The 22,734-nt window shown below is 42.2% G+C and overlaps 1 protein-coding gene across 3 annotated transcripts in view; it reads left to right on the top strand.

Moving 5' to 3' along the window:
- Positions 1 to 22,734, top strand: part of SAMD12 (sterile alpha motif domain containing 12) — a 460,979-nt gene that overhangs the window by 221,677 nt on the left and 216,568 nt on the right. For 2 of the 3 annotated variants that reach the window (XM_032610388.1, XM_032610391.1), the window contains exon 4: positions 16,475 to 16,615. In XM_032610388.1, the coding sequence (XP_032466279.1) occupies positions 16,475 to 16,615 (141 nt within the window). Of the gene's footprint in view, positions 1 to 16,474; positions 19,175 to 22,734 lie in introns of those variants that run through there. The other variant, XM_032610390.1, reaches the window with a different exon arrangement.

Here is a 22,734-nt window from a genome sequence, read left to right as displayed (position 1 = left end):
ATCTCAAGCCATTGACCTCTTCTATCCTCATCTCAAGCCATTGGCCTCTTCTATCCTCGTCTCAAGCCATTGGCCTCTTCTATCCTCATCTCAAGCCGTTGACCTCTTCTATCCTCATCTCAAGCCTTTGACCTCTTCTGTCCTCATCTCAAGGCATTGACCTCTTCTATCCTCATCTCAAGCCATTGGCCTCTTCTATCCTCGTCTCAAGCCATTGGCCTCTTCTATCCTCATCTCAAGCCGTTGACCTCTTCTACCCTCATCTCAAGCCATTGGCCTCTTCTATCCTCGTCTCAAGCCATTGGCCTCTTCTATCCTCATCGCAAGCCTTTGACCTCTTCTGTCCTCATCTCAAGCCATTGGCCTCCACCTGTCCCACAACATTACCTCACCTTGCTGGCCTTCTTGCCTTCACTAAAAGTAGTAGTCTACACAGAACATTTGCATTTTTTTTTCTTCTGCCTGTACCCTCTTTCACTTTACTCTTCACCAGTCTTTCTCATCCTTCAGATAGTAGTGTACTTCCCCCACTAAACTACAGCTCTGTGAGTACAGAGACCATATGGATTGTATTCACTGCTATACCCAGCACCTAGCCTAATGGCTGCATTAGAAGAACATTGTTTTGTTTGTTTGTTTGTTTGTTTGTTTGTTTTGTTGGGGGTTTTTTTGGTTGTGTTGGGTCTTCGTTGCTGTGCGCGAGCTTTCTCTAGTCGCAGCGAGCGGGGGCTACTCTTCGTTGAGGTGTGCAGGCTTCTCATTGCGGTAGTTTCTCTTGCTGTGGAGCATGAGCTCTAGGCAAGTGCGCTTCAGTAGTTGTGGCTCGCGGGCTTCAGGTGTTGTGGCTCATGGGCTCTAGAGCACAGGCTCAATAGTTGTGGTGCACGGGCTTAGTTGCTCCACGGCATGTGGAATCTTCCCAGACTAGGGCTTCAAACCTGTGTCCCCTGCATTGACAGGCAGATTCTTAACCACTGTGCCACCAGGGAAGCCCCAATATCATTGTTTATTAAATGAAGGCTGAACCAAAGCAGGCATAGCCTTTCTAGACACAGCGTGAATTTGAATCAGGTGTCTTGGTTCTAGTCTCTGCTCTGGTATTACTAGGCATGTGACTTTGGGCAGGTCCTTTCACTTTTCTGGGCCATTTTTTTACTTTCATAATGGGGATGATACCATCTCTTCTCCCTTTCTCACAGGGCCATTCATTCAGCAAAACTTCAACAAATATCTACCACGTGCCGAGCACTGGAGCTACTCAGTTAAATGAAACCCACATTCTCTTTTATAAAGAGCCTAGAATTTGGAAGGGAAGAGAGTCATGTGAACAAATTCATGATTATATTATAATATAGTAAATGTAATGCTAGAAGCAAGGCACACCTTTATGAAATCTCTACTTTAATTTGAAAGAAATGTATTGAGTCAGGTACTATGCTAGGCACTTTCAAATTTCCTGCCTAATTTTGCTTTCACATAGAAAGCTCAAAGTGTTGAAAATCCGTATTCTCATTTTACACATGAGGAAACTGTGACTCAGTGGCCTTAAGTAAGCTGCTCCAGCTCACAGCACTAACCCAAGCTTTGTACTCCAAGTTCAGGTTGCTTTCCCAAAATCAAACAAATAAACAAAATTAAACTAAGTTGTGATTATATTATTGCTAGAAGAATGAGTTAACTAATGTTGAACTGAAGTATTTTATAGCCAAATCTAAGTCAGAAGAGAAACTTGTACCAAAGAATCTCACTTTTCCTTCAACTTCCACTTTTTTCCTAGCTTTCCCTGGGTCCATTTTTATTATCACTTATGCTTGATTATAGAACGAGTCTATTACTAGCCAGAATGTGTCTTTATTTGTACCCACAGTAAACAAAGTGTTTCCTACAACGATTTGAAACTTTTTGAGGTTAGAGAACCCTTGTATGTGACATTCTGGTCCCCAAATACTGACCCTAGTGTGTGGTTACTGGAGAAAACCCAAGTGGGTATTGCTTTGTTTTCTTTCCAAATAATTCTTGAAATGTCTTATCGCACCTTACAGTTCTTTAGAGAGCGCTCAATTAGAGATTAAACATATGAGATATACATCCTATAATAATGGAATTATAAAATAAAAAAGGAAGTAAGGACAGCTAAGTGACCTGAGCCCTCAAGCAGTGGCTGAGAGTAACAGTGAGGGAAGCAGTGTACAATGTAGGTATTGGTATAATTATAAACTGGCTGTACTGTGTAAGGCAGATGTATAGTACATTTCACCTGTGGGAACAGAGGGACCCATGGCTCATCAGAAACTCACCTGTAGCAAATCCTCAGTCTTAGGACTGGTCATCATCATCATCATCCATTGATAACTTCTGTTGAAAGCTTATGGGCCAGGCACTGTGCTTTCTATGTATCATCTCATTTAATCTTCATAAATATGCCTAGGACAGAGATAGTGTTATCATACTCATTAGTAAGGTGAGTAAATGAAGACTTACATCAGGTTAAGTAACTTGTGTAAGGTAGCATGACCTGTAATTGGTGGAGACGTATTTTACGCCCAAGCATCTGACTCCACAGGTGTGCCCTTGACCATCATAAAGCCATTGGTCTGTGCTGTCAGGGTCATCCAGTTCCCCCTTCCCCTGTGCTGCCAGTCTTCAGGGGTGATGTAATTCATCACAGCAATAGTTCTCTCCCTTCCCCTTTCACTCTGTTCTTCCCACCTTCCTCCTGCTCCAGCATCATGATCCCTGGAATGAGAGAAGGGAGAGAAGAAAGCTGTCATCCATGCGTGTCTCTAGTTCCACAGTCCTTAGCACCATCACTCACCTGGGCTACCAGGGGGCTGTTGCAACCCTGAAAGTCTTTTTGCAGAGTCAAGGTACTGGCACTACAGACATGGCATCACATGTACCTGCAGTTGCAACATGGGACTGTTCCCTTCAGAGTCTGCCACACCCTCTAACTCGAGTTTCCCTTGACAAAGTTCATTTTGACCCTGTCCAGATCTTATTTCACTGGGTTATTAAGCAGTATTCTGAATGTTGGCAATAGGAAAGTGAAAAGATACACCCTCGCTTTAAGGACCTTTAAGTAGGGGAAGAGACACCTGTAACAGCACCTTATACTTTACCTGTAGGTTCCGAGGGAAGCCAGGGAGAAAGTAAGATCTGAGCCAACCCTTGGAGCCCATCAGACAAGAAGTGGGGAGGGAAGACATGAAAAGGCAGAACATGTAGGGAGACGCGAATAAAGGGAACGCCGGAGAGTCTGATCATGGTGCTTACCTTATTCCAGCATAACTTTTAGTGATGTAACCTGTTGACATCAAATCTTGGACTTTAAGTTCGATTAGCTTATTTTTTTAATATCTTTATTGGCATATAATTGCTTTACAATGGTGTGTGAGTTTCTGCTCTATAACAACGTGAATCAGCTATACATATGTCCCCATATCTCTTCCCTCTTGCATCTTCTTCCCTCCCACCCTCCCTATCCCACCCCTCTAGGTGGTCACAAAGCACCGAGCTGATCTCCCTGTGCTATGTGGCTGCTTCCCACTAGCTATCTATTTTACGTTTAGAGGTGTATATATGTCCATACCAATCTCTCACTTTGTCCCATCTTACCCTTCCCCCTCCCTGTGTCCTCAAGTCCATTCTCTATGTCTGCGTCTTTATTCCTGTCAGTGAGCTTATTTTTACTCCCTCTTGGAGGACAAAAGGGAACATTATGTAGATGTGCATCCTTTATTGTCTCTTCAGCATTGAAGCAATGCCAGACAGTGTCAATTTTTATCGTCTTGGTTTCCTCAAAATTTTGTCACATCAAACAGGGGAACCTTATTTCATTACCATTACTCTTTTATTCATGAGGACCCTTCAGTTGAACCTCATTGGAAGTGTTGTGGTTATGGGCTTTGAGGCATTTCAAGATCAAATGCATGGAAATATTTACTTGTAGAACTGAATTGGGATCCTTGTTCGTCTTGTACGCTTTGGAACTTTATCTCCATGAATGTGTTTCCTCATCCTTAAAATGGAGAAAAGAATGCTTCCCAGGGTGATTTGTGGATTAAATGGAGTAATGGATGGGAACTGGCCTAACACATAGTAGGTGATTTTCTCAAAAGTACGTTTTGTGTTGGTTTGCCTCCTTATCTACCTGAGTCCCATGAATGTCTCTGGGATTAGCATTTTGAGAATCAGTTAGTTGAAAGCAAACATCTACATCATTGGTTCTCAACTAAGGGTGAATTTGCCCTCCAGCAGATATTTGGAAAAAATCTGAAGACATTTTTTTTTTTTTTTTTTTTTTTTGGCCACACACGTGGCATGCGGGATCTTAGCTCCCTGGCCAGGGACTGAACCCTTGCCCCCTACAGTGGAAGTGTGGAATCTTAACCACTGGACCGCCAGGGAAGTCCCTGAAGACATTTTTGACTGTCACAGCTGGGAGTAGGTGCTACTGGAATCTAGTTGGTAGAGGCCAGGGATGCTGCAAAACATCCTACAGTGCCCAGGACTGCTCCCCACGACAAGGAATTACCCAGCCCCAGATGTCAGTAGCGCCCAAATAGACAAGGTCAAGCAGGTAAGACCTACTCTACTTGCATATCATATTGACGACTTTTGAAATTTGGGATGTGCTAAATCAAATTTTCTTTTCCTTTTGACCACTACCTCCTGAGAAATGATACCCACTGTCATCATCAGGATGCCATCCTTTCAGGTGCTTCCATCATAGTTTTGGAGTGAACTACAGCACTCCCTATAGCATTTTGGGTGGGACCCTCAGCTTTCTTCAGGTCTGCTTCCTAAAAATGGCAATGACACTCTCTATTCTACTGCCTTCATTGAGTACTTAATCAGCACAACATGGGGGAGAGGGTATCATTTCATCCCCAGTTTACAAGTGAAAAAACTGAAGCCTAGAAAGGCGAATCATCGCAACAGTAACCGTGGAGCAAATCAATGGTCAATCCAGCCCTGACTTTCACCTCCAAACCCAAGACCTCTTTCTTTTTCACCAAAGCTTTCCTAATAGATCATATGGTCCTCATGGTCATTGTTATAGGTTTTATCACATAATGGCTTTTAGGGTGTTTAATACCTTCTGATCTTACATCTGCAGGTAACTCTTCAGCTCCCCAAAGACAGGAGCACTGTTTCCATCTCTTCTGATCTGCTAATGTTTCTAGAGCTGGGCTAGTACTCACTTGTTAATCTTTCTACCAAAGAAATCCCTGGTATTAATAAAGTCCAACGTTGAAAAGCTTAAGAAAAAAAACTAATCTATAGGTATCAGGAAGAGAAAGTCGAAGTAGCTTTGAAACTTTTTTAAACATCCCTTTGGCATTGGGTCACTGGCTCAGATGAATTCGTGTGGAGAGGCCAGCAAGCCCAGTGCCTGCCTCTTCAGCCGATGAGCACTGCACATGTCGGGCTGTGATGGCCATGGGTGGAATATCGACGGGGAGGGGGAGGCTGTCAGCAGACATCTCACGTGCTTCTGGTAATTAATTTTAAAAGATGCCTGATGCACGGTGGGCTGCTCACCTAGTGACATTCAGTTAACAGAGAATCCCCAAGACAATGCATACAAATTCTGACAAATAAAAGCAAATGTACCAAGAGGTCTGGTTTACCTATCAAAACCAGAAAAGACCTTGAAGGTGGTTTATGATATCATAAATCTTCGGCTGTAGTCTCTGATTTGTTGATACTATACTTCTTCGCTTGGAAAATCTGCTCTGAGGTACAAGGGAAGTAATCACTGAGTCTTCCCAGGGACTAAAACGGAATCCCCAAACAAAATGTTTTAAGGTTTTCTTTAATTTTTGGAGGGGATTTGGTAACTCTGTGTGCTACCAACAACATCAAGGATTTAGCCTTTAATTTACTGCCTGGAAGCTGTGTGTTCCTTCTTGGAGAGCTGAAAAATAGTGCACAGCCATAGTTCCCCTCTGTTTGAAAACCACTGTAAAATTTCTTTCTGACTTTATATTTCATGTGAGAATTAGCATTATTTTAGTTTCCTCCTATTAACATCATTGGCACCTGAATATATTCAACTAGAAACCTAGATTGTCTAAAACAGTCTTTTTATCCTGGGATAAACCATAATGGAAAAGAATATAAAAAAGAATGTATGTATGTGTATAACTGAGTCACCTTGCTCGACAGCAGAAATTAACACAACATTGTAAATCAACTATACTTCAGTAAAAAAAAAAAAAAAAAAAAAATTTAAAATTTAAAAAGTCTTTTTACCCAAGACTGGTTTAAAAAAATCAATATACAGTTCCCATCAGTATGGTAAATTAGTTACAGTGATCGCAGTGCAAATGTCCATTAACCCTTCTCTTCCTCAGCACAGGGAAGGGGCCTTTAATTTACTGCTAATCATTCTGAATGTAGCCAAGTAAGTGACCAGGCTTGGCGGTGGGCTGCCTTCTCAGGTAGAAGTGAGAGGAGACTTACTGGTCTTGGAAGGTTTTGTGCACATTCTCTCCAAGAAATAAAGCAATGGGTTGGCTGACCTCAGAGCCCTGTTCACTCTGATACTGGTGATCTGCAGTCACCCTTAGGAAATCAGGCACTGGGTTGGGGGTTACCTAAGAAGATAGGTTTGCTCTGCATGTCAGGTTATAAAAAACGGAAGGCCTGTTCAGACTAGTCATCAACCACGCTTGGTCTCGTTTGCTGTTAATCTGGAACAGGCCGCACAGGGTGGAATCTCAGAACCTGAAGTCCATTCCAAAAGTCAGTTGAAACCCTGAAGGCAAGGTTGCCTGAATCCCTTTCCATTGCAAGTGGGAGGGACATGGGGGAGGAAAGGTTAAAAGTCAGATGTTGAAAGTGGCAACTTGTGAGTCAAATATGACCCATGTACACGCTTTGTTTAGCTCTCATAATATGGGGGAAAAGGGCAAATTTTAAACTAGGAGGTTTCGTGAAACTTCTAGATTTTCCATTCTTAACTTAAAAATAGGAGCAGTGGCAACACTCAGCCTGTATTCTAGCATAGCAAAAATGGGTTGGAATTGCACATTTTAGGAAAAAACCAACAGCAAAATATCCCATCCACTGTCATCCACCAAGTCCCAGTTGTCCCTTAGATTGGTCCTCTTCACGCAGTTATGTTATCCTGACAACATTTGAGTTTGTAACCTCAGGTGTAATTGGATCAGGAGGTGGCCCAGGTGCATCAGGACATACAGAAGTATGCAGTTGCACTTAAGGTGTATTCCACGTTGTATAATAATGAAAATACCAAAATTTGCCAATGATTCACTTTTTGAAAGTAAGTTACCGTGGGTTCTCATTATTCTTACTTGCCTACACCCTGATGGGCTTTCTTGAAATGATGATAAGCAGGACAGTACAGCAGCTCAACTGAGAATTCCACATAAGCCTGGCTCTGTAAGTCAAGATTGTCTTGAGTACACGTGATACAAATGAGCTCAACTCGCTTCCCGCCCCTCCCCCTCCCCCTCAATATTGACTTATATAAATGAGAAACCCAGGGGTATCTGACTTCAGGCAAGGCTGTTTTTAAGAAATCAAATAATATTTACCTTCCTTTCTCCCTCCCTGCCCCACCTCCCTCCTCTCACTGCCCCCCTTTCTCTTTCTCAGCTCTGCTTTCTCTGTTGGCTTAATTCTCTAGCAAATTCTCTCCATATGGTGGCAGAGACAGCCACTGACAGCCAGTCTAAGCTTATATTGCCCCTTGGGACATGATCTAAGTAAGAAAGAGAGAGACCTTCCCTCTTAGAAACCATAGCAATTCTACTAAATTTTATTTGCCCTGTCTGGGTCACACACCCAGCATTAAGAAATTTATTCAGTGCCTCCATTGAGTCAGGCTCTAGCTAGGTGGTTGGAAACATCCTTACATGATGGGAGGAAGTGGGAGGGAATCAGAAAATAAAAGGTAAACATAATAAGAAAATTATGTAGTCCTTTAGAAATGAAAAGTCCTGTAGTAAAAGCCCCACCAGTTGAGGAAGGGCAGCCCTCCCTGCCAAAGGCAAAGCATGGCTCCTTTTACCAGAAATAGGCAGGGATGCAATGTAGGCAAAAAACGAGGCGTTCATAATCTACAAATGAGTGTTTTATGACGGTGAACATCATCTTGTGTGTCAGATGTGCTGCTTCAGGTTGGGCAGAAAAAGGAAAAAAAGACTAAAACTGGCTACCCTATAAGGTAGGCATCCCAAAATGGCATGTGAGACTCATATGATGTGCTCCATGCCCAGCCATGTCAAGCTTCTCAGAGTTCCCAAAGTGGACCATTTGGTTGTCATTTCCGTCTCTGCCGAAGCTGTTTCCTGTGCCTCCAGGGCCCTTCCCCCTCCTACTCACTCTCCTTACTTGTGTTTTATTTAATTCAAGGACCTCAGCTAAGTTAGGTGCCCCTCCTGTGGGCTCTGGAAGAATCTGTACTTGTCCCACTGGCGGGGAAGTTACCTTTCTCCTCCTGGTTCTTCATCGTGAAATGTGTTCAGTCCCTGGTACAGACCTAGACCTTGTGTGATGAAGGAAGGATGAATCTGTTCCACAGCTCCTCTCAAAGACCCCCCAGTCCCTGTCACTCTTCACTGTGGGAAGACTGGAGGGTGGTGGCCATCACAGCCTTGTGCATCATGAAGTTATGCCCGTGTTTGCACTGCTTGCCTTTAAGTCTTCCGAGACGGTGACCTTTTCTGGCTCTCATGCTCCCTACACGAGAACAGCAGAAGCCTGCTTGGGGAGCATGTCAGGCTATGGGAAGGGTTTCTGGGCAGCAGTTTAGAGAGGTGGTTAAAGAGCATGGCTTCTACGTATATTTGTCTCCTAGATCTGCATCTTACTAGGTATGTGACCTTTAGCTATGTTTAGTAGCTATTAATCAATTATAGATAATAAAAGTGTCTTCGCAGAATTGTTGAAAATGAGGTAATCCGTGTAAAGCTCTTAGAACAGTCTTTAACACTTAGTAATGGCCCGATCAATGTTTGCTATTATTATTGTGAAGACGAGGAAGAAGGGGAGTAGAAGGAAGGAGGACGAAGCAGCCTCAGGCAGCCAAGAATGGTAGTGCCCCGACTGCATCATCATGGTGGTTCCAATCTGCAAAGGGTGTGTGTTTGTATTATGTCATTTGATTCTCACAGTCACCCTATGAAACAGTGTCATTGTCATTCCCATTGTAGACCTGAGGAGATTAAGACTCAGGTGTGATTTCCTGGGCATTTATCTCATGATCCCATGCTTTTGTGATTATGCGTCTCTCCTTATATCTCTGTTCCACAAATTCTGATTTTGAAGTCATGTTGAGATTGAAGAAACATGGATTCAGGCTGTGGTACCCTGATGGTTTGCCCAGCACCTGTCACTCTGTTCACTCTGTTGCTCTGGCCCAGCCAGGACTGGGGTAGAGCCAGGGGCATCTACCTGGTGTGTGGCACAGATCTTTACCTGGGATCAGATTTGGAGCTAACCCTGTGCACAAATGGCCGTTTGTTTGGGGAACTGTACAGTGACCTCTTTTTCCAGAAGAAAAGAGGCCCTGTAACTCACACTCTTTGGGGAAAGTGGCATTCCCCAAGCACTTGCAGTGACACCAAGACTTTCCAGTAGGGTAGGAGCTGAAGTCACATCCTTTGCCCCCTGCTCCAGTTTACCCTGAAATTTCCTGTTGGGCCTTATGACCTGTGGTCATTCATCTTGGAAAGCTGTGACAGGTCTTCTGTTACAATTCTCTGAACAGACTATGGGGGTCATCTGAACTAGAGACCACAAACCGGATTGGGCCTGAAAGTCAGAGGCACCTGCCTAGACCCAAGTCTTCCTGCCATTTCCTGTGTGGTTTTATACTTTCTCTGAGCCTCACTTCTCCGTGGAACACAATGAACCCTGTGCCATACTCAGAAATCTCAGGTTCCTTCCAACTTGTAACAGACTGAATAGTGGCCATTCAGAGATACAGGTCCTAATCCCTGGAACCTGTAAATGTTACCTTATAAAGAAAAAGGTCTTCGTAGATGTGATTAAAGATCTTTGCAGGAGGAGATTTTCCAGGATTATTTAAGTGGGCCCTAAATCACATCACATGTCCTTATAAGAGAGAGGCAGGATGAAATTTCCTACACAGAAGAGGAGAAGGTGATGTGAAGATAGAGGCAGAAATTAGAGTGATGTGGCCACAAGCAAAGGAATGCTGGCAGCCAGCAGGAGCTAGAAATATCAAGGAACAAATTCTCCCCTACAGCCTCCAGAGGGGGTGTGGTCCTGCCGACATCTTGATTTCAGCCCAGTGACACCAATGTTAAACTCTGGCTTCTAGAACTATGAGGGGTAAATTTCTGTTGTTTGGAACCCCTGTATTTGTAACGTGTTAAGGCATCTGTGGGAAACTAATACACTGCTCTTTAAGTCTGTTGTCAGTTACCTGTTCTCGCTGCCCATCTGCTCAGCAAAGCTTATAGTCTCACTTGGTGCTTGTTCCAAAGCAGAACAAGACACTTGTCTTTCTTTAAGCCTGTAGGAAGGTGAAGTGGTCATTTAGTCTCAAGTTCTCTATTCCGTTCAACTTGGCAGGTGTTCCTGTGTTTGACACCAACAAAACGCCACCTCCTTCCTGTTACATTCAATTTCTCATTGTCAGTATTGTCCTATCTGAGAGTCGGTGTCCAATCAAGTCTCTTGAAGCAGAAAAGCCACTAATTTAACAACCTTGAGATCATCAGTAGTGAGTAAAGGAAACAACATTCATTTAGTGGTTCTAAGTATATCCGTTCAATAAATATTTCTTGTGCACCAGCACGTGGGCAGCAGTAGGGAACCTGTGACAGTGGAGAACCTGACAGGAAAGATACTTATTCTTATGGAACTGGCATTGTATTAGGCCACATGCAATAAAGCTTTTGTGTATATGCTCACGCTTCAATTGCAGCAAAATTCTTATTTCCAAGATTGCTAGCAGAGCGTCAGATCCATGTTTCTGCTGGGTGAACCTCCTCTTGGAATATTCCCTGTCTTGGATTTCTACAAGGAGTCCTGGGAAACAGTTTTAGCAGCCAAGACATCTGTTAGGGTTAAGCAATACAGACCTTAGGTCATAAGAGGTCCCTCGATTTCTCTAAATTCCATCACGGTAATGCCTGTGCTCACCTTAGCCCAGTCAGCTCAGAGCTTTGGGATCTGAGGAGAGGATTGAACGAATGAAAACACTGTGGGGAGGAAAGAAGACTGTCGTAACTGTCCTCCTTTGTTTAATTCCATACTTTTCATTACTTTTCTGCATCCCAGGCGCTCTCAAAAGAAAAAAAATAATAGCACTAATACTACCATGATTTCCTCCCTCTGGTACACCCTCTCTTGGAGCAGTGACTCAACTTCCTGCCCTGAAAGGGTGCCCCCAGCCATTGGTGGCTCAGGTTGAAAGCCTGCGTCATTTCTGATGTCTGCCGTTCTCTCATGCCCCACTTCTAGGTATTGTAATTCAGAAGCTACGACTTCTCACGATGTCTTCACCTCCACCCTATAGTGAGGGCACCCTGGCTTCCTGTTTTGACTGCCCTGGCGGTGTTCTGACTCTTCCCATCACTGCTACACTTACTCTCCACCCCCAGTTCGTTCCCCACATACTGACCAGAGGGATTCTTTTCATACATGAGATTATGCCCAAGTCATCCCTTGCTCAAAACTTTCCCCATTTAGAATAAAATCCAGAGTCTTCACTGAGGCCTAGGAGGCCCTGTATGATGTGGCCCGTGCCTTCTCTTGGGCCGCATTTCCTACAAACTTATCTTGCCTACTTTGCCCTAGTCACACTAGCCTTCCTGCCATTCCTCTCATTGCCTTCACACTTCTGTGTGTTCCAGGGTCACCTCTTCAGAGAGGCCTTTTCTCACCACCCGAACTACAACAGCAACATCCTTCCAGTAGGGGTCCCTGTCTACCCCTATATATCGGTTTATTTGTGTGCTGTCTGCCTCTCACGCAAATGGTAAGCTCCACAAAGGCAGAAGATACTACTCATCTCTATCGCTCCAATACCCAGAGCAGGGTCAGGCATATAATGGTGCTCAGTAAATACTTAATAAAGGCAAGGAGTAGAAGGCCCGGCTGTGATCAATATGGAGGACTTTAAGCCTCTTCCAACTCCAACAATCTATGAGTCTGTGAAGGGCCCAGCAGCCTGGTCACCGAAATGCCATTTAGAACCAGTTTGGAGTATCAGGAAATTTAGTTGGTGCTTCTTTTTTTTTTTTAATTTTTAATTTTTTTCTTTTTTTGGCTGCACCCTGAGGCGTGTGGGATCTTCCCTGACCAGGGACCGAACCGGCGCCCTCTGCAGTGGAAGCACAGAGTCTTAACCACTGGATCACCAGTCCCAGTGCGTCGTTTTTGAGACTGGGTTGACTTTTCTCTCCTTGATCCCTCCCTGTGTAGGCAGCTGACCGCAGAGGCAGGTGGTCATTCAAGACACTTGTGTGAGAAAACGTAGGAATGTAAAAGCCATAATAGCACTCCTCTGTTTTCTGCCTACCATAGCAGCCTCCTCCATCTACATGGTTACTGGACTCTAAAAAAAATCTTGGCTTTATCCCATAGTCTTGGTCTAACTCTTACTTACTCCCTAAGTCCCAGGTTAAATATCCTTTACTCCCTGACAGCTCCTTGATACCCAGACTAGTTTAGCTCACCCAGTTCTGGGCTCCCATATTTGCTCTTTCTTAGACTAGTTTAGCTCACCCAGTTCTGGGCTCCCATATTTGCTCTTTCTTAGGATTGACCCATCACATACCTGTAAACATTGATCGTTAACTGCCTTCCTTATCGGTCTGAAAGCTCCAGGAGTGACCCTGTCTTGTTCCTCATTATCCAAGCATGAATAACAAAGTGACAAGACACAGTGCTCAAAAAGTGTTTGTTGAATTAACAAATTGGATTTTTATGATAAGCAACAAAAATTACAATATAAATTGGAAAAAAAAGATGCAATTGATGATTGACTGCTTATCGCCTCCCTGACCCACACTTGTTTGGACACTCTTTATTTTGTGGTCAGCAGGGGGTGGTGGGTCAGGAGATTGCTAGGACATTTCCTCCTGTAAATGATCTAATGTTTGTGAAGAGTTTTCAGAACCACAGACTTAAATGGCTCTGTAGAAACCATCCAAGAAAGGCAGCAAATCAGATTTTGTTCATAAATTCCTCGGTGTACAGATGACGATCTTTTCTAGAAGTTGTTTTATCAGAAAACTCTTTTATATAATTTCCCTTAATCTTTCTCCTGTCTAAGACTTCTGTTTTCTTACTGCCGAAGATAAAGCACACCTAAAGGTGTAGTAGTAAGAATTAGGAAAAGCTCTCATGTTTTCAGTATTCTTTAACTTTTCTCAATTTTCCTATCAATGGAAATAATGAAAATAACAGCAAGAACATCTTTAGTCTCAGGGCTGAAACAACTTGAACAGTCAAGCCTATAAGAGGTGAAATGTTGATAGGTACAGTTGTTAGGACCACACAATGTGAAATGCACAAACTTTTATAACTGGTAGAGTTTTGTTACTTGTACATTCAGAGCTGATGCTTTTAACCCAAGTAGGAGATAAAATTCTGATAGGGCTCATGTATTCACATTTTTATCAGTCAGATGCATTCATGGAACAGTTGAAGCTGGAGGTCCTTGGGGGAAGGCGACATCTTTGTTTCTCTGTCTGCAAAGAAACTGAACCATGCACACTGGAATAAAACCTCCCTCTGAGCACTAATGATGGACCAGCCAACCTCTCGGGACCAAAGCTCCCAAGTATCTTACCAACACCTCAGCAGCCAAGGTCTGACAGCAGAATACTTGAAGGCAGGGCTGTCCCAGAAGCCTGGGACTCAGACTCAACACTTCTTAGCTCTGCACCTTTGAGTATGCCAGTGCCCAGAAATTAGGAAAGGGATAGCAAAGGAAATCTGAAGCCATCAGTTGACTTCATATATATATATATATATATATATATATATATATATATACACATTTGTTTGTTTATTTGGCTGCGTCAGGTCTTAGTTGCAGCACACAGGATCTTTGTTGCGGTTGGGGCATCATTCATTGCTGCGCATGGGCTTCTCTCTAGTTGTGGTGCGTGGACTCAGTAGTTGCAGCAAACAGGCTTAGTTGCCCCACGGCATATGGGATCTTAGTTCCCCGACCAGGGATTGAACCTACATCCCCTGCATTGGAAGGTGGATTCTTAACCACTGGATCACCAGGGAAGTCCCTCAGTTGACTTCTTAAAAATATGTTAAGTTCCAGTTGCAATGCCAATTGCTGCTATAACAAATTACCACAAACTTAGTGGCTTAAAACAACACAAATTTATTATCTTACAGTTGTAGGGATGAGAAGTCCAAAGTGAGTCCTATGGGGCAAAAATCAAGGTAGAGCTGCATTCCTTCTGGAGGGTGTGGGAGAGAATCCAATTCCTTGCCTTTTCCACCTTGTAGAAGCCTGCCTTCCTTGGTTTGTGGTTGCATCTCTCCAGTGTCTGCTTCCACTGACACATCTCTCCCCTCTTTGGCTCTCCTGTGTTGCTCTTTCACTTATAAGGACCCATGTGATTAGATTGGACCCACCTGAGTAACGCCAGTACTCTCCCATCTCAAGATCCTTAACAAAATCACATTAGCAGTGTCCGTTTTGTCATATAAGGTAACAGACTCACAGGTTCCTGAGGTGATGTGGACGTCTTTGGCAGAAAGAGCATCATTCTGCGTATCGCAGAAGACAGTCAGAACTACTTGAGTCTGTGTGTGTCCTATGCTTCCTTTCTCATGGCCATCATGATCTGCCCACTGTTGCCAAGCTACCTCAGGTTCCCCTTCCCCCACCTCTTTTTCCTCTTCCACATGCAAATTTTACTGAAGCTTCAGACTACCACCCACCTCCACAACTCCCTGCACTCACTTCTTTGCCAGGCACCGGTCCAGAGCCAAGTCAATATTGGTGCGGTTCTCATCAGTGCTGCCCATCAAATATATCTCTCCCCCCCTACCACCTTCCTGGCACGTGATGGAAGCACAGTTCATGTGTAGACCCTTGGCAGGTGGGAAAGTTCATGTGATTAGTTCTGGCCAAAAATTTATAAATGACTCCAGGCTGAGCGTTTCATTGGTACTATGAGACCTTCCAGCACCTCTCTTTTCCCTCTGGTACAATGATCAACAATGTTCAAAATGGATGGACTTGCAGTCGACATGTAAAATAAGCAGGAAATAAACTTTGTTGTAGCCACTGATATTTTGGGCTTGCTTGTTACTGCAGCATGGACCCTAACTTATCCTGACTGATGCATTTAGCAAAGCTTAAAGGGAGGTAAAAGAGAAGTATGCACAGCATACTTAACTGGTTGCTCTTAACTGGTTCACCCTGTTCACCTGTCTCTACTCAGAGGCCACACAGGCTTCCCTGTTCCTCAGATTAAAATGCCCATTAACCTCACCTTCTGGCTGTTGAGTTTATTTTTTGAGGAGGTAGAGAATTTAGTTCCTGAAGCATATATCATAGTATACCCTAAGACTTACCATTGATCACTGGTGGACTCTGTCTTTTCGTCATCAATTAAAATGAAAAAAGACTTGCAGGTCTGGTGACTGGGGGTGTTGGAGGGAGAGTACAGGGCCGTGCTATTCTCTTTATTTCTTGTGCAGGTCAAGCACAGAGTAGAGAGAATTCGGGAATCTGATGGAAACCACAGTAGCAAGGGAAGCATGCAGACCGCCCCACCCCCCACCACCACCCAGGAAAAGAAAGAGGTTGAAAGGAAACTATGCCAGGGCCCAGGGTGTCTGTTCTGAGGGTACTCACACCGGAGGCTCCTTGTTTTTGCCCATGCTCAGCCCTGCTGGAACTTTTTCCTTAGGCCAGTGATTGGGTTCAGTGTAGCTCCCACCAACCAAAGATGGAACTCCAGCCTAGCACCAGGGGTGCAGCAGGGGAGGTGGGTGCCTGCCGATAAAACTGGACCTTCAAATGCATGTTTCACAGAAACATTATCGTAACCTGGTTAAACAGTGCCGGAGTTTATCTATAACCACAGTTAGAGCATCTAAGTCTTCAGCTGGCTTATCAGTGACATGGGCTCTTACGGGCGAGCCTCAGAACCCATCACCCAACAGAGAGCATTGTTTCTATGGAAACATGCAATCTGTGACCCAAATACCCAGGTTAAAATGTTGCTGATTTATTTAACTCAATGTGTGAGTCAGTTGGGGATTGCCAATATTAGATAAAAATTGAAGTTCTTCTTTTAAAGTTGTGGATTTTTTTCCATCCTGCCTATCCATTCCAGTCAGCAGGCATAATGGAGGACCCTGTATTCTAAAGTGTCTGTGTTTAGATGGAAACTTCTGTTATGGCAGGATCAGCCCAGAGGAAGATGGAAATCCTTTTCCAGCCATTGTTCATTTGCTTTTCCTCTTATTTCTTGAAACCCTGCAGGGCGAGCCCTGCTGAGACTTACAGACAAAAAGCTTGAGCGAATGGGGATTGCCCAGGAGAGCCTCCGGCAGCACATCTTACAACAGGTGCTCCAGCTGAAGGTGCGAGAAGAAGTCAGAAACCTACAGTTACTCACACAAGGTATCCTGTTGCTGCCTAGTGGGTGGATGGAAGGGGAGATGGGAGGAAAGAAACCCTTACCGTCGTGACAGAAGGGAGCCAGGGAAACACTGGCTTGTTTTGTTTTGTTTTGTTTGCAGAATTTTCTTTCATTAAAAAAAAAGTATACAGATTTAAAGGCCACTTCCCTCCTAAAACGTCTCGTTTTCTTAGCTCACTAGGGGGAAGGATGTACAGATAAGTAATGGATAAGCACACAGAATTATCTGAGCTAATATCAAGATCATCCCATACAGCTGTATAGGTTGTGCACTGCACAACCCCCAGGGTACCAGTTACATAGATCAGTATACGATTGCACCACCTAGAGTTGCACAGTGCGCAACCTGCACAGCTGTACAGCACAGCCCCAGCTCTTTTAGTCTGACTACCAGTTTTGAGGGGGCCTTGGAATTTGAGTGATTCCATAGTTCATATGGCCATGGTATAAGTGGGATTTTTTTGTTGCGTTTTGCTTTACTGCGCTTTTCACTGAGAGAAAAACATTTTTGTTTGTGTGTGTGTGTGTGTGTGTGTGTATATATATATATATATATGTATGTATGTATAAATACATATATATGTTTACACACACTCTCTAGAAATTTTGAGAACCCTATTTATCATCTTAAAAATAGAATAGTTGTTTAAATAGACTATAGGGAATTTAAAACTGCAGTGTTACAACCATATAGTTCTAAACAAGAATCATTAATAATTTCAATATGTTGAAATCACTTAAAAGCCCTATAACTGGAAGTGACCGAATAAAGCTGGATCTTGAAGAAAACCTTAAGTTACACTATAAATTATATGTCTAGGTAAGATTTGGTTGCTGTCAACCTCCATAAACTATAACCCTTTATTTGTTTTATTTTAATGCCCATTGTACAGCATTTTAAATGAAAGGATGATAAAATATATATTTTTGAGAGCCTTGGTTATTTTTCAATCTGCAGACTATTGTTAATTGCATGCATACTGATACTGGAGAAATCTGGATCAGCCAGATTTCATGTTATTGCATTTAGATTAACCAATTAATAGTCTATTTGCCTGGGGGAAATAATGTACTGCCTGAAAGATGACTGTTCTAGAAGGATAAATATAGACTTCGAGTGATATGAACATATATTGTTTACTTGATATACGTTGTTTGCATTGGTCTCCAGAGACTTCCAATGGTAAATTTACAGATACAGGTACACTGAGTGACTTAAACATGAATCTGATATACTGATATACTTTTAAGTTCTTTTAAGGTGTAAACAGAGATTCAAAGGTTTATCACAAGAATGTCCATTGCGGTGCTATTTATAAAACTGAAAAATTAGAAACAACCTAGATGTTCAGCAATATGGAGAGAATCAGATAATTCTATTTGAATTCAGAAGATACAATATAATATAGTCATTGGAATTATATCTTTGAGGAATATATGACAACATGGGAAAGTACTCAAGAAGTAATAGGAAGTAGGGAGGAAAGGCCATGTATAAAATGTTATTTATAATATGAGCCCAATTTTGTAAAAAGAACATATTTTTATATGCACACAGAAAAGGGGATGCAAATGGTTTTGCCAGTATTTTGATAATGGTTCACTTTGGGTGGTGAGATTGTGGGTGATTTTAACTGTTTTCTATATATTTTTCTAAATTTTCCAAATCTTCTACTATAAATCCATATTACGGTTATAATCAGAAAATGCATTCACATTTTGCAAGCTTCAGTCACAAGCGTCGTTCTGCCCTGTTCTATTTAACGTCTGGGGTTTCCTCAGCTCTTTTGTTTTCCTCCCGTGGTGATATGTAGAATGAGACCTGAACTCATCCCGTGCACCTTGGACTTCTTTTCTTTTTCCCTCTGCTACTGTCAGCCTGCAGTGCGTTTGCTTTGCAAAATCATTTTCTACAGCTTTCATTGCCCTAGATTCATAATATATAAGATTTTTCCTGAGATAGTACTCAACTCTATTAAGCTAAATGTATGTTTGTGTTTTGGGAAGATAATGCTAAGTTCAGCCTTTTCAATTCAGTTGTTGTTATTTTCTTTAGCTTTGAAAAGCTGTGGCTTTAGAACTCTTTCATTCCATTCCCTTTAGAAGAGATCACATTCTCTAGCTCTTGGATATTTTGTCTGCACTCATACTACCCTTTTTTATCGCTTGTCCTTTCCATGTTAATGTTCAAACTCATTTCATGTCAGACAGCTTTTGAAAATCTATTGCCTTATTGAAGTGATGGTTTCTTTTTAAAAAAAATGAAACAAAAATTGACGAGTCGTTGTTGTGACTGATAGTAGAAGTTCTGAAGACAGCTGGAGTGGCCTTAAAATATTTGGGGTCGGGCTTCCCTGGTGGCGCAGTGGTTGAGAGTCCGCCTGCCGATGCAGGGGACACGGGTTCGTGCCCCGGTCTGGGAGGATCCCGCATGCCGCGGAGCGGCTGGGCCCGTGAGCCATGGCCGCTGAGCCTGCGCGTCCGGAGCCTGTCCTCCGCAACGGGAGAGGCCACAACAGTGAGAGGCCCGCGTAACGCATAAAAAAAAAAAAAAAAAAAAAAAAAAAAAAAAAAAAATATTTGGGGTCTAGGTTTGCTATTATAAGAATTGTAACTCCATTCCACCCAAGTGAACTGAATGGCTTAACATACATATCATATGGAAATGTACCAGGGGGTGATATGTGATTTGGTATTGAATATTTGATTCCTCAATTCAGAAAATATTAATCAGTGGAAATAATATGCTAAATAAGTGCAAACAAGTGTCTTAGAATGTTACTTAGTCTTCAGAAATCCATGAGCTTTCCCCTTAAAGAGTGTAACTCACCTCTCCAGTCTCTAGAGATACATTTTCTTTCCCAGCTCACATAGGACTGTGACTCTGGTGTAATGCAATTAAATTTTATTTGTTTTTAAGAAATGTTTTCCAACTAATACATTTAAATGAGGGTTGTTGCCTTCAAAGTAGCCAGTTTTTGAGGAAAGGGACTTATTTCACAAATGATTGTATTTCTTATGTGTTTCCTTCTTACTTTTGGAGGCAATTTCAGAGCTTTAACTGAATCGCAAAAGTTTAGGAAGAACCTAAGTGTCCATCGTTAGGAGACCAGCTAAATGAGTTATGATACGTCCAGGCACTGGAGTGTACTTGGAAGTTATAAACGCAAGAATGAAGAATAGTAATATGAAAGGATCTCTGAGATGCCAGGTGAAGTGGAAAAAACAAGGTGCAGAACAAGGTAGAGAGTATACTGCCTTTGCGAATGAGAGAGGGAGAAATAGTAATGTATATCTGCATGTGCTTTGTTTACATAAGAAAATGCTGATGCATAAGAAGCTAATGCAAACTCTACCTATGGGACTGAGACGAAGATGGATAGAGGACATACGCTTTTTAAGTCACTTTGTGTCTTGAAATATGTGTGTGTTAACTATTTAAAAGAGTAAAATGTTTTAAAAGAAATAAGGAGAAAGAATGAATTTTAGCATCAGACAGACCTGAATTTTAAATCTCGGCCCCAGCACTTACTGCTGTGTTCTTTCAGGGAAGTTACTTAATCTGTCTGTGTTCCAGTTTCCTGTTCTCTGAAAAGTGAGATCAGCAAATCTACTCACCTCATAGGGATGCTGTAAGAGTTAAACGAGCTCAAATATATATCACTCAGTGCAGTGTGACAGTAAGTACAGAACATAGTTAGCTATCAGTAATAGAAGCCACAAAATTAAATCAACCTCATTAATTTATATGAAAGCTTTATTTTTATAATATCACTTATTGAGCAGTAATTCACAGAATATACAGTTTCCTCAAAGTATAAATTCAATGATTTTTAGTATTGTCACAGAGTTGTGCAACCGTCACCACAATTAATTTTAAAACATTTTCATCACCCCCAAAAAGAAACCCGGTACCCTTTAACAGTCATTCCCCATTTCCTCCCAAGGCCCCCCCAACTACCAGCCCTTAGAAACCACTAATCTACTTTCTGTCTATTCGCCTATTCTAGACATTTCCTATGAATGGAATCATTCAGTATGTGGTATTTTGCAGTTGGCTACTTTCACTTAGAATAATGGTTCTAAGGTTTACTCATGTTGTAAGCACGTGTCAGTATTTTATTTCTTTTTATTGCCAAATTGTATTTCATCATATGAATGTACCACATTTTACTTATCCATTCATCAGTTGGACATTTGTATTGTTTCTGAATCTTGGTTATTATTAATAATGCTATTTTGGATGTACGTTTTTCTGTGGACCTGTTTTCATTTCTCTTGGTTATATACCTGGGCATGGAATTACTGAGTCATATGGTAACTCCCAGTGTAAGTTACAGGAGCTGCCAGACAGTTTTCCATGGCAGCTGTACCATTTTATATTCCCACAAGCAGTGTATGAGGGTCTCAATTTCTCCACATCCTTGCCAGCACTTGTTATTGTCTGTCTTTTTTATTCCAACCATTCTAATATGTGTAAAGTGGTATGTCGCTGTGATTTTGATTTTCATTTTCCTGATGGCTAATGATGTTTAACACCTTTTCAAGTGCTTATTGACCATTGTGTATCTTCTGTGGGTAAACATCTATTCAGATCCTTTACTCATTTTTTAATTGGGTTATTCGTTTTTTCCAGTCTTTATCTTGGACCCACCATGTTTCTCCATGCTTGATTACCCACTTTATTTACAAGATCTAAAGCTAAATATCAGGCTGCCATTTCCAAAGAGGAACCCCATCCCCAAAGGATGAAGTCTTATTTATCCCCACTAGAGGCATTCAGAAGAACCTACCACAAACTTGGAAATCAACTCCAAAATGAAACAAATGAACTCTGAAGATCTCCTCTCAAGGAAACAACATTCTTTTGGTTGTAGAAATGATACACACATCAAATCAGTTACCTCAGTTTGTAACCAGACCTCCAAATTAGAGACACCCATCTGAAAGCTCATTCTACTGTGTTTCTAGAAGAAATAAGCTAATAGATAATTAAGGCTAATTTTCCAACTTTTAATTGATGTTTTAAAACTTGTCTTAAACTTTTCATTCCACACCATTCATTGTCATTCAGTTGCCAGGAGCCCACTGACAGTAATATGGCCAAGATAGTCACAAATGGGCTAGGAGAGTTCTAGCCAGCCCCTGTGGGTTATCTGAACACAGGGAAGGTGAAGTCTCTGCCCTCCTTTTTCTTGCTCTCCTCCTCCTGGATACCGACCAAAGACAAAAACTATAAGGTGCTTAAAAAAATGTATATGGTGGATTCATAGTAAATGCATCAGTTTATAGGCACTGTCAATGGATCATGACAAAAATTCCTGAAACAGCTCATTATCTAAAGCCAGAACTGTCCTTCAGCTAAAATGCTGGCCTCTGATTTCCCTGCCTTTATTCACAGTGGCCCTGTAACTACCTGACATTTGCAAGCAACATAATCAGTGTTTAAGCCCCGCTTTACTGTCGTTCCCTTTGGTGCCTTTGAGGTAGTTCTTCCTTCATTCAGCCTTTTGGTCTTCTGTGTCCTGTCTGTGGAGTGGCCAGGGTGTCCATCTGGTGGTCTTACTTGCTTGCACATTCCTGCAGGAAACTCAGCCATGTCAGGGTACCTCCAGCTGTCTTTTGGGAAATGCAGTACAGAGCTGGAAACATCATTATTATACTTTCCTTCTGCTCAGTTCATGAGAGGCAGGGGGAAAAGGTGCCTTATGTAACACACAGAAGTGGTGCAAATTATTTTGGCGTCTGTCAAATTAATCCATAATCAAGCATATGCGGGACATCCTTACCTCTTTAATACTGGATATTTCTAGGAAGAAAAACACCCAGGGATACTGAAAGCTATTTCTCATATAGCTAATGAGTATAAAATGTTTACTGTATGCAAAGCAGTACACTAATTGTCACGTCAACTCCTGACATTTACCTACCATAATCAGTACTGTTGTTAGCCTCAGTTTACATATGGGGACACTGAGGATGGAGAATTTAATTAACAGACCCAATATCAGACAACTAGTCAAAAAGCATAGTACAGGTCTGTCTGGCTTCACAGCAAACTTTTATCCATTACACTTCATCACCTCTGATCTGTCAAATG

Source organism: Phocoena sinus, chromosome 17 (genome assembly GCF_008692025.1).
Source record: "Phocoena sinus isolate mPhoSin1 chromosome 17, mPhoSin1.pri, whole genome shotgun sequence".
NCBI lineage: Eukaryota > Metazoa > Chordata > Mammalia > Artiodactyla > Phocoenidae > Phocoena > Phocoena sinus.
Note: the sequence above shows the minus strand (reverse complement) of the source record. Positions and strands in the feature narration are given on the sequence as shown.